The sequence below is a fragment of the Gopherus flavomarginatus genome, chromosome 3 (assembly GCF_025201925.1).
Source record: "Gopherus flavomarginatus isolate rGopFla2 chromosome 3, rGopFla2.mat.asm, whole genome shotgun sequence".
Lineage (NCBI taxonomy): Eukaryota > Metazoa > Chordata > Testudines > Testudinidae > Gopherus > Gopherus flavomarginatus.
This window is the reverse complement of record NC_066619.1, coordinates 283,397,294-283,410,161: the sequence shown is the minus strand read 5'-3', so window position 1 is coordinate 283,410,161 and position 12,868 is coordinate 283,397,294. Positions and strand designations below refer to the sequence as shown.

The following is a 12,868-nucleotide window of genomic DNA, read 5'->3' as shown; positions in this document are numbered from 1 at the left end:
AGCAGGATGAAGTTAAGGCAGAGAGAACTACAAATGCTTAAGAGTCAGCCTTTTTAGTCCATAACACAGCTGATGAAATTTAACAAACTACGTGCCCAGATGCCACTGAGTTTGGCAGCTACCAGAGTGAATAAGTAGTAAAATTAAAGGGTGAACAGATGTAACCACATGTAATAGAAATAGATTTTTCAATGGTTATGACGTTTCAAAGTTCTACTGATGGAAAATATTAACAGGGACAAATCCATAAGACCCAAAATAAATTTTAACAAGAAAGGAGTTCTTTGTGGATAAGTGAAAATGCCTGATTATTACGTTTACTTTACTATATAGGATATGATACTCTAGCAGGTTAATAACAGAATTCAATGGATAATGGGATGATTTCTCTAGAAATAAGTAAATGCAGGTGTATTGTAAACAGAGAAAAAGCTACTCTCTTCTATTTGATGCAGAGCTATATTTTGAAGTGGTGACATTATGAGCACATTGTTACAAAACATGCAACTGAAAAACTCAAAGGCAAAATATATTCTCAAACGTGGTACCTTTGCTAAAATAGTCACTTAACACTGAATAAAATAAACTATACCCCAGTTACTTAAAATCGAATTTAAACTGAGTACCTCGTTAACTATATCCCTTACCATATTTTTTAAATCAACAGCTCTGCATGTTTCTCTCAGTCTTTAAGGAGCGGTTTTGGGAGCTCCTTGAGGGAGCCTGACTTCTGATAACACTTGAAATGCCTTATTTGAAAAATCAGTTCTGTTCATGACAACAGCACAATGTATCATTTACACTACGCTTCAGAGGTAAAGTTCTACAGTAGCATCAGAACCCCCAGGCACTCCCAGTTTTCAAAGAAAGAGACCACTGTCACTTACAGGTAGGTGTGTGAACACAGCAAAGGTGCTGCGCAGGAAAGCAATGAGATCTACCAGGAAATCGCTGGCTTTGCTGCCCGGTTCAGTGGCCATCCAGTCATAATCTGCCAGCTGCAAAAACTGGTCTATCTTCTGGTTCAGATTAGTGTAAATCTCTTCTTCTGCAGCATGGCGGGCATCCTGGGAAACAAGAGAAGACTCCTTAAAATGGGATGGGAATGAAACTGGCCCACTTAGTGTACAGAGCATGCAGTACTGTGCACCGGTTCCACTCACTCTACATTAGTAAGGTAACAAGATGTGGTGTCACATTCATGGTTTGTTCCTCATTGGCTTTCCTTTTTAGTCCTACATGTTGTGCAGGAGATCTTCCTTTTTTCTACCAGTCTAGCTGATAATGCTTTTGCATTCTCCCATTAGTGGCTCTGTTCCCTTTTCTAACTGGGTAACAATACTATTTACTTGCAAGTCAAAGCAGGAATGTGGGCTTGATTTCAGTCTCTTAAGTTCACAGAAAAATAGTAATTTCTGAATGCAACACATAGTCCTTCCAGTTATTACCTGCACCTAGCAAAAGGTTTCCATCCACAAGGAAATATTATTCTGGAACAGCCATGTAGAGAAATGCATTAGCAGAACCTATGCTCAGTAGTTATACCTAGGTTATTTATATTGAACGTTGGTCTGGATGAGAACTGGTTAAAAGTTAAGCTCTGGAACAGGCTTCCAAGGGAGGTTGTGGAACCCCCATCATTGGAGGTTTCTAAGAACAGGTTGGACAAACACCTGTCAGGGATGGTTGAAGTTTATTTGGTCCTGCCTCAACGGAGGGGGTTGGACTCGATGACTTCCCAGGGTCCCTTTCGGCCTGACATTTCTATGATTTCTATTATGGTTACAGTCTTCTTATAGCTTAAAAATTACAACTGTGTAAACTTATGGCGAAGAGAACTGTCAAGCAAACAACTGCTCTCAAGAATAAATGCAGAAAGCTGTGATCTAAGAGAATGTTGGCTTGAAATTCGGTGGACATGGTCAAATTAGCTCAGCTGCGTCCATGGCTGACGTACTGCAGGAAAGCCAAACCCAGAAGAGTCCTCCAAACTGCTGCTGCTTTATGGTACGAATGAAAAAAATGGCAGTGATGTTTTTCCAGCATCCTGCATGTTGTCTTCCCTGTACTACTATCCTATTGATACTAGTTCACCATTTCACAGCTTTGCTCTTTCGGGAAAAGTCACTTATCTGTAATTCATGTTCTCAAAAGCTAACCCATCCATGTATTTTTGGTGAGGTAGTATACATCCTAACATTTGCTTGTATGAGGGACTGATCGCTAGGGATACTAGGTGCTGATAAAATGCCTTGGTAGTGGCAAACACTTGCTGATGATTTAGTTTGGCAGCTTTAGAATGCTACGGCAAAAAGGAATGTGTGTCGGTCACATGCACTGGGTGCACAAACTGAGGAAAAACTCTACTCTACCTTTTGGGACATTATATATGTGACTAATCTGGAAGTGACTCATTTGTTCTTGTTTTCCTTGCTGCTTTGTTACTGTAGGGTTGATGATAAACACTAAATTGCTGATGATGGGTTTTTTGTTTTTAAAGAAAGCAGTATTACAATAATTTGAAAAACAACACATATTGAAAGGATTGTACAGACTTTATAAAACAATTAAAAAGATTAGTGTGGACGTTTCCAAACACATTTCACAGCACAAGATTATTTGTGGAGCAAGCACAACTCACAAAATGATGTATCTACAGTCAGACATAATCCACAAAACACCCCTAAGTTACTATGATTTTCTCACCTTGAAAGTGGTAGTGCCATAGAGTTTGGTAGTATGGACAGTCTCCGGGAGTACGTTGGTGATATTGGTTATGAATTCTTCTAGGAACTTGCAGGATTTCTCCAAATGGGTTGTATTTATAATAATCTGCACAAGCTGTGAAGGCAAGGAGATGTGTCAGGTGTGGCTTGGGTTTTTAAGGTAAGGGGTATGTCGGATTAATGGATGCCAAACCAGGGTGATCTGTCATCATGCCGACACTGCACAAACATACTGTACACCTTGCTAACGGCTAAAAAAATATTGTCCTGTTTTAACATATGAAATTTAAATAAAAGCTCACACTTGAGAAAGTAATTTCCCATGACTTTTGCTAATACCACAAAAGACGATAATGAATTTTATAAACTCATTGTTCATTTTAGTACCGTTCAAATACTATTAAAATACAAAGGGTTACAGAAGATAACATTTCTTTTCTGGTCTGACATGGTATCTGTTAATAAACCCTAAATACCCTATATTCTTGAGTGACAGCTCACAAAAATCACAGTGGCATTTAGAAATGAAGCCACAGATGGTTTGGTGATAACTATGAACTGATAAAATGCCTTAGCAAAAGACCAGCTGAAGTTGATGCAGCTCAAGCATTGCAAGTTTAGGGCAAAATGACCTTGCTTTTTCCTCTGATTCATTCACAGATAATTATTTAACTTTGAAAATAACTTATTTAATTCCTCATTCGTATTCACTTCTCAGGCAAGAGCCTGGTATTCTTGCAAATTGCCTCACATATTTCAGATGCGATATAAGCAATAATGGAAAGGTTCCAAGAACGTGCCATTTAACCCCGATGTCACACTAAAATATCTTCTGGGACATTTGCGCTATTTTGCTGGAATATTAGAATTCCAAAGTCACATATTAGAGACAAAAGGAAGTGGACTTAGGACACCAGGAGAGAGCATGCGCGCTGTACTAAATTTAGAACATTGACCTATAAGTATTCAAGATCATTTGCTTTCAAGCGCCAATGATTCAGAAACAGGTAAAGTCATATCTGACAGGGTGCTACTCCCTCTCTCCCTTTGCCCACACAATACTTCTTAATTAGGTTATAATAACTGACTTTTACAATTCAAATCACACAAACCTTCACATCAAGTTTCAGTTATACCAACTAGGCTGAATAGATGTGCAAAAATGAGCAATTCCAATTCCTCTTGTTTAGTACTCAGGCTTCTCGCATTAGTGTATAGGCAAGTAAATAACTTCTCATCACGTCCCTTGATGACTTAACTAATTTTAGTCTCATCAACTTGATTTTATTCTAAGTGAGTTCACATTTGTTCCCCCTTTTTATCTTCTCATTTTGTTGTTAGTTTAACACCCTCTTGATTAGTCTAGCAGCCTGCACCCTAGAAGATTGATTCCCCTTTTACAGGGATGGAAGAGGGCATCCAAACTGTATAATTCATTCTCCCCATAGAAAAGTGGACCAATGTTCCATAAAATCAGACCCCCTCTAATTTTGCACCACTTACCTAGCCAGCAGTTCACATCCAGAATCTTCTGCCTTGTGTCTTCCTTTGTTCATGGGACAGGAAGGATCTCAGAGAAGAGCTCTTGGAAAGTCTTCTCCTTCCGCATCCTTCTGAGTTCTTGGAAGGCATCTGCTATCTGTGAGGTATCTTGCCATGTAGTTTCATTAGGGCCAATATTCACCATCGTCTTCAGAAGCTTACCCAATTTTAGTCACATCTCATGTCTTGGCTCCGGGAAGACAGCACACCATCCTATTGTCCATCTGGGTCTTGCAGAAAACACTCTTTTCATTCTTAGTACAGAATCCCAAACAAGGATTGTCTGTCTTCACTGGACGGTTGGAGATATCTTTGTGGGCAAGTCTGACTGTCTTGTGGGTTGAGCTGAGCAGCCACACTAAGGTACATCCCATCTGCTTTCCATTCCATTCAGCCAGCTGGATCTTCCGAGATGTTTTCTGCAGATTCCACATGGAGGACCTGCTAATGATTGGATTCTTCTAGCTATGCAGAATTCCTCCTAGTCCTCTTCCCTCTGGTAATCACAATCTGCCCATCTTCATCTGCTTCCAGACATGCAGAATGCTCCCTGTGTCTCTTGCCTCAAGTGCTTACGAAGTGGCAAGCTTACTCTCTAGTTTCCGCACACACCGGTTCCTTGATAGTCAACTCTTTTCTTCCTTGGATCTGCAGTGGTGAGGCTTTTCAAATCTGGTTGTCCCAATTAAATAAATGATAGCTCTTTTCTCCCCCTCTTGTAACCCCTTGTGTCCCTGCTATGCATTTGCTTAATCCTGCTCTTTACTGCTAACGGCTGCCCTATGGTCCTTTGCCTCTTGGTGGGAGATCAAAGCACACATGGTTTTAATCAGTGCTGCACAGATCAACAAGAAGTGGGGGTTCATTGTCTCCAATGCAGTCTGGTTAGTATTTATATGGTATATCAAAGTGACGAGACATATCAATTTACCAGGCTCAGTCCCACAGGCCTCCACCGCGTTCCCACAAAAAACACTTCTATAAACCGACCTGGTACTTTCCGTACATTAACTGTGGTCCTTTGAGATATTTTGTCAGTGTGGAGCCTTCTTATGGTGCACCTGCACTTCAGGCATGCAAGATTGGAATCTTTTGACCAGCACTGTCCACTGGGGCTGTGATTGTGTCCTGCATGTCCTCGTGCCCCCTCACCTAAGGGCATGTAAGTAGAGTGGCCCTGACCATCTCTCAGATTTATTGCTAATTCAAAATCCCAGAGAGCTGGATAATAAAGGCGATGGGATGGAGAGTGGCTATGGAATCCACATGGGTGAAACACTTTGGAGACCTACAGTTACCATTATGTAAATGACCTTTCTTTTTTGAGTCTTTGTCTATGTGGATCCTACTTGTGACAACTAGTTAGCTGTTCCTAGATTAACAGGACACAGGTCTGAGGAGTCTTACTGCAGCTAACTAAATAAGGATTGCAGAACTGTTCTCCTGAATTTAGCATCTGATCTAGTTGCTAAATCCAGGGCGTAACGCTTAGTAAAGTTGTATGTGAGCCCTGCAGAACTCTGATACAGAACATTTATTAGGGACAGAGGAGATTGTACGGCCTCTAGATGAGTGGGCCCTGATGCTGCCTGAGTAGAGGGACATATCTGTTAGCTGGTAATGAATTGCGATGCACCCAGTGATCCACTTGGATAATATTTGGGAAGAGATGGCCTGACCTTTCACAGCCTTCTCCAATGCCACAAATAAATGAGATAATTTCCTGAATGGCTTGGTCCTGTCTAACTGATAAAGAAGGGCTCTGGAAACATCTGAAGTATGGAGCTTGATTTTTCGCAGGTGTGAATGTGGTTTGAGGAAAGAAAATAGTGAAGCTGGTGGTTTGCTTTAAATGAAAATCAGACACCACTTTGGTAAGAAAATTCTGATGACGACGTCTCCGCACACCTTATCTCAATGGAAGAGTGGAAGGGGTATCTGCTACTGATGCTTCCTCTGCAGCATGGGGCACTGTTCATTTGAAGGTTTAAAGTAGGGTAAATGGTGAAATCTCTGTAAATTGAAGTCTTTAAACCATGATCTGAGGACTTCAGTAACTCAACCAGAGGTTATGGGATTTTTACAGAAGTGGATGGGTGAGGCTCTGTGGACTGCAATGTGCAGGGGGTCAGACTAGATGATCATGATGGTCCCTTCTAGCCTGAAAGTCTGTAAGATGTTTAAATCTCGCTACCTCTTCTGGCTGAAGGGACAGCCATCACAAAAGTGGTTTTGAGAATGAAATGGTGTACAGAATACTTGGATAAGAGTTCACTGGGGAGTTCCATGAGGCCCATAAGAACTACATTAAAGTCCCAGGAAGAAGTGAACTCTCAAACCAGCGGAATTGTATTTACATGGACCCTGACAGAATTAATGGGGAGGCCTGATAGCTTAAGAAGATGTAGTCTGAAATCCTGGGAATAAGATTTAAAAGGATGAGACCATGTCATGAAGCCCAGATGGAAAAACCTTTCCACTTTGAACTGTAGACTGATCTGGTCTCAAAAGGGCTTCCTGCTCTACATTAGAATTTTCTTGGACCTCTACAGAGAAATCCCTCTCTGTAGTGCTCAGTCACCAAACCTCCAACCCATCGGATGTAAAGATGTTGAGTTTGGATGGATAATTTGTCCTTGATTCTGAGAGTGCACGTCTAGGAAATGGGTGAGAGATCTCAATAGCTATGTGGACAGATGCAGTAGGTCTGTGAACCAATACTATCTGGACCAGTAAGGGGCTCTGAGTACTACTGTGGCCACATCCTACCTGATTTTCCTTATGATCCTGGGTATCAAGGGAATGGGAACAAAGGCACAGAGAAGACTGAGACTACGGGGTTCAGAAGGCATCCTGGAAGAAGCCTGCACTGGTGCCTTCTCTGGAACAGACTAGTGGGCGTTTGTTCTTGGTGGTGGTGAACAGCTAAATTCTGGGGAAGCCCCATCTGTGGAATACAGGTTTGAGCATGGAGTCTTTCAGTGACTGAGTCCTCATGAATGGTTGAGATGAATGGCTGAGTACTGCCTGCTGTGGTAATACACCAAATTGTTGTTTGCTCCCAGTAGGTGAAGAGCCATGTAAGTTTTCCCATGAAGATGGCTTGATTGGTTGACAGAGGGAATTGAAAGGGCACTCCCTTGCCTGTTAATATATAACATTGTGGAGGGGTTGTCTGTCAGGATCTGCACCACTATGGTTCCTTTCAGAAGCAGTAGAAACGCTCCACAGGCTAGTTCAAATCACCCAGAATTCCAGATGGGACTCTGAGCCATTCATCTCAACCATATGTGGGGGGAGGGGGACTCTTTCCAGAACCATATGCTTTGAATCTAGGTGTTTTAGCTGGGTCCCCCAATCTGCTATAGAGACATCTATAATCAGGGTCACTGTGGGAGGAGGAGTGCAGAATATTTCTACGTAGACCATTTTTGGGCCTTCTCCAATAGTCCAGAAAAGCTAGTGGAGTAGTCTGTACCACGAGATAAGTGTGCTTATGATGTTTAGCTGATTGGAAAACAGACCTCAGGCAACTCCTGAGAAGGCAGAGGCAAAGTCTGGCAAAAGTGCAGGATGCCATGTGACGTAATAGTTTGATGTTTGCACTGTAGGAAGCTTGAAAGCTTGTCTCTTTCACCAACACAAGTTGGCCCAATAAAAGATATTACCTCATTCACCTTGTCTCTCAGAGATTCTTGCTGCTGTTGTAGGGTTTCCCCAGAGGTTGGACATTAGGGATGTGATGATCTGAAACCCGTCTAGACGGAGATATGCCTCCAGCTTGGAATCAAGAAGAGCCCCTATACATTCTATGGACAGAAATGAGGGATGACCCAAATAGCCCGAGAGAACTTGCTTTAATATGGAAATATAACCCCTTCTGACTGCACAACCCTAGTTGTCACCTACCACCCCACACTGGAACCCATATGGGGTATCATTAAACAATTACAACCCACTCTCGATAGGGAAAGAAATCTTTTCTGGATCTCTTCTTCTGGCCTTCAAACAACCCTCCAACTTCTCCAAGTTGACCATCAGAAGCAAGCTCCCCACAGACAAGGATACGCCAACTCAAAGCAGCACCAGATCCTGCCAGAACAGATGCAAAACCTGCAGACATACCACCACTGCTTCAATGATCAACAGCCCCTCTACAACTCACCTTTCAAGATCCATAGATTCCACACATTCCTATCACAACACACGGTGTACCTCAACCAATGCACAAAATGCCCTATCATCTGTGGTTGAACACTTTTCACAAAGCAAATACTCTATATCTGACCTCATCAGTCCTCATCCTCCAAGGAAACCTGCACAACACCTTTAAAAGACAAGCCTGGGAGTTTAAATTTATAACTTTGCTAGACACTAAACATCAGGGCCTGAACAGAGACACTGGATGTATGGCTTATTATAACAATCAATAACCCACTAAATTCCTCCCAAGCTGCCTTCTCCCTCTCTTTACTTCCTTTCCCCCCCATAAATGGAGGGGTGTTAATGGGCCACTTCACCTTGAATGGCCCCTAGAAATGTGTTAACTATTTATGCTAAACAATCTACTCCACCTTATATATAGCTGTGACACTCTGAGTAGGTTTCACAGATCTGAAGAAGAGCTCTGTGTAAGTTGGAAAGCTTGTCTACCTCACAAACAGAAGTTGGTCCATTCTCACTCAGTCCTAAAAATGGAATATGCTGAGGAGTGTGGACAGGGCACTGGATACACTCTATGGGGATTCCTCTCTCAGAAGCCAATTGTTCAAGAATGGGTACATGGTTATGCCTTGCTGTCTCAGACAGACTTCCACTACTGCCACTAAACATTTTGTGAACACTCTTGGGACTCCAGAAAGGCTGAAAGGTATTGGTGGCGGTTGTGTCCCATTGTAAACTGGAGATATTTTCTGTGGACTGGATGAATTGCTACATGAAAATAAGCATCCTGATGGTCAAGAGACACAAACCAATGCTGAATTCCTAGAGAGGGGACAATGGAAGCTAGCTAGTATCACTATTTTGATACAGTCTGCGCATGTATTTGCTCAGTTGCCTTAGGTCCAGGACACGATGCATCCCTGCTTTTTGGGGGGGAATACGAAAGTAGAAAGAATAGAAATTCTCCCCTGTGAGCTCCTGAGGTACTACTTCTATGACTCCTAGTTGAAATAAGTAAGATGGGTCTCTGAAGAGCAAAAGGGAATGGGATGGGTGAAGGGACAAGAACAAGGAGCAATGGTCTCAAGCTGCAGTGGGGGAGGTCTAGGTTGGATATTAGGAAACACTATTTCACTAGGAGGGTGGTGAAGCACTGGAATGGGCTACCTAGGGAGGTGGTGGAATCTCCATCCTTAGAGGTTTTTAAGGTCAGGCTTGACAAAGCCCTGGCTGGGATGATTTAGTTGGTGTAGGTCCTGCTTTGACTAGACCTCCTGAGGTCTCTTCCAATTCTAATCTTCTATGATTCTAGGGGCAAGGGCTGGAATTATATAGAGTTGACTTTCGTAACAAATGCCCATTGGTCTGAAGTAATTCAAGCCCACCCTGAGGAAAACGATAAAGGCAACAGTGAAAAACAGAGTAAGGAAGGTCCTCAGCTGGCACCGGTACATGGCTCTCTCCATGAATGTCAAACACGCTGTCTGGAAGATGATGCATAGGTGGGTGTTAATAGGCGAGGAGGGGGCTGTCTTATGGAAAGAACTAGAGATTTACTCTTAGAAGCTGCACTTCAGCTAAGTGCCTAAGTCACTTTTGAAAATAGGACTTGGCTCTTAAGTGACCTGGGAGCTTTTTGGAAATTTGACCCAATCTGTGTGTCCCTCAGACACATTTTGAGAAACAGCGTAAAGGCTCTGAGATCCCCAGATGAAAAATGCAATGCACTGTATCATTTTATAAACACCGGCCAATATTTGTCCTACGTAAGAATAAGCGTCAAGGTGAAGAACAGAGAAATAGTTTTGAGACAGAGCTAATGTCTTTTCCTCCTTTATCTTGACTAGGATGGGGCGAGGGGAGTTACCCATTTAGACCAGAGTAGAAAAAAGGGGAAATCTGCTACTCAAACTGTCCCTTGATAGTGGTATGGAGCAGGAGGGTGACGCCAACCTTAATATGAAAAGAGCGCCAAAGCAAAACACCGTAGGCAGGCAGCTCCTGCCAAATTAGACCTTTATTTTAAATTGGAGTCATTAAGTCTGAACTGTCGTGACCTGTAGGCATTTCCTGTGGAATCCCACTTCAGCTTCCAGAGAAGCAGTGCCAAGGCAGCTGAACAAACCCTCCAGCACAGCACTCTCTCAACCCCATTATTTTCTTCTCCTGGCATCACCTTTCCTATGCCTCAGAGTGGAACACACACCATATGTCAAGCTCTTCTCTAAGCGGGGAGTAAGCAGCCTGGAGGGACTCCTGTGGTAAGTTAATCAGTCAGCTATTAAGCGCTGTTCACAAAGTCACACGAATCAAATTGCTATTGTTTAAAAATATACTCGCAACAGAGGATGATTTTTTCCGATGCATAGAGTAGGGCATAGCTCTACATTCCTCATTTCCCAGGACACCCTGGGGTGTAGGAGAAGAGGAATATGCCCCCAAAGATCAGAGACACTCCCCTGTGCTGGTGGGCAGGAGGGCAAGGGTGAATCCCAGTTGTAAAATTGAGCGCACATACAGGGATAAACCAATTCTGATGTGATGAAATTCCCCTAGATGCATCCCCATTTTGGATGTATATTTGTTCCCAAAACACAAGAAAGGTTTTCACAGCCAAGTCAGCTGCGGATTTCTTAGGTAAATGAGTGTCAGTCATGTCTCAGGTCACAATTCACACACAGTTACATCAATTAAATACAGCTATATTTTATTTAATATTCTTTGGATAGCAGAACCCAGAGGCCTCACTAGGATTCATTAGCCTAGGCACAATCCAAAGACTTGTACATGTCTCAATTAGTTTATCATCTACTCACATTAAACTGATTTAAAATTTGAGTGGACACACATTTATAGAAATGTCAGACACTAATCATGTGTACACGAGCATAAAGTCGCTGGCTCACAAACATTTTGTAACTGCCATAAGCCTCAGCTTTCCTACAGCTTGGAAAATTCTCTCTAAACATCTGGAAAGAAACATGTTCTAGGGCCAGAGACCGCCTTTCATACTCCATGTTTGTATGGCATTTAGCGCAATGTTGCCCGATTCACTCATTGGAGTTCTGACTTGCGGCTGTAATACAAATAATAGTTATTTGTTTTACCTTATTTACATTTTCCATTCCTATAACAAGGAATACAATAGGCAGCATATAAATGTGTTCTAGAATTACAAATATTCAAGGGATACAGGCCATCAAATGATAGACAATGACAACTGAGAAAGCAGCAGAGAAATTCCTCTCGGAGCATAAAGCACTTACTAATTATTACAGCAATGCTAAGGAGTTATCCTTCTTCTTAATGAACCCAATGTCCATTGCTATGTTTTAAAGACATGTCCTAGAAAGCTGAAATGGAACCACAAACATTAGACGATGGGACACATTCTCCTGCCATGACTAGTTGTTCTTGGGGAACTGAACTCCTTACCTCTGTCAGCCCTGTGTTTCTCTTCTTAATAACAGTCTGCAAACAGTTGCTCAGCATTCGAGTCAGCAGCAAGTTGGTGGATTTTCGAATCATGTCGTCAACCTCCGTGGAGCTGAAAAACAAAAGTTCAAAAATTAATTTGCACAATGCTTTGAAGCAGAGGGAAAATCCAACACCTCCAGTGCCACAGCATCCGAGCACCTCACAATCTTTACCCTCAAAACACCCCCTGTGAGGTAGAGAAGTGCTATTATCACCACTGTACAGGTGAGGCTGACACAGATTAAGAGACTTGTCCAGTGTCATATCAGGAGTCTGTGAAAGGGCAGGGAATTTAACTCAAGTCTCCTGAATCCCAGGCTGGCACCCTCTTGCCTGGACCGACCATCCTCGCACTTCAGCACCTAATTGGCAAGGGTGCTGATTACTCCCAGTGGATACTTAGCACTCCTTGGTACCCATGCCCACCCCTTCAATAGTGCCGTGTGTGTGTGTGCATGCATGTGCGCATATAGATATATTTATATTATAGGTATTATGTTTTGTGAAGCTTCTTAATATCTGGATAAGTATTAATATAAATAAAAACAGATTTTTTCCCCAATGTTTTCTACTGTCCTTGTTTTTCATGCAATCATGTCATACAAGTGACAACATGCCAGCACTGTGCATTTCCACAGGTGGTTAGGAGAATATCCCTAGAACTGGTTCTCCTCCTCTTGGGGTCAATGCTTCCTTTCCATGCCCAAGTAAAGCGGGGTAGAGTAAACCTACTGAGAAAGCCACAGGTGAAAGGGAGACCGTGGCTAAGCAGAAATGCTTCCCCCTAGCCAAGACTGTGATCTGAGGAGAAGCTGTGGAGAGTTAACATTGCTGGAGGCAATATTACCTATCCTTTGTGTACTCTGCACAGCCAGGAAGCACAGCAGGTGACAGCAATTGACAGAACAGCTGTTGATTGTACCATGGTGGGAAAAGGAGTCCAGGAGAGTGAGTCCCTC

At 42.5% G+C, this 12,868-nt stretch overlaps 1 protein-coding gene across 3 annotated transcripts in view; it reads right to left on the bottom strand.

Annotated features, from left to right (window-relative positions):
• EXOC6B (exocyst complex component 6B) overlaps positions 1 to 12,868 on the bottom strand; it is a 435,787-nt gene that overhangs the window by 155,411 nt on the left and 267,508 nt on the right. For all 3 annotated transcript variants that reach the window (XM_050943361.1, XM_050943362.1, XM_050943363.1), the window contains exons 16-18: positions 11,868 to 11,979; positions 2,707 to 2,841; positions 888 to 1,067 (exon numbers count right to left, since the gene is read on the bottom strand). In XM_050943361.1, the coding sequence (XP_050799318.1) occupies positions 888 to 1,067; positions 2,707 to 2,841; positions 11,868 to 11,979 (427 nt within the window). The remainder of the gene's footprint in view (positions 1 to 887; positions 1,068 to 2,706; positions 2,842 to 11,867; positions 11,980 to 12,868) is intronic.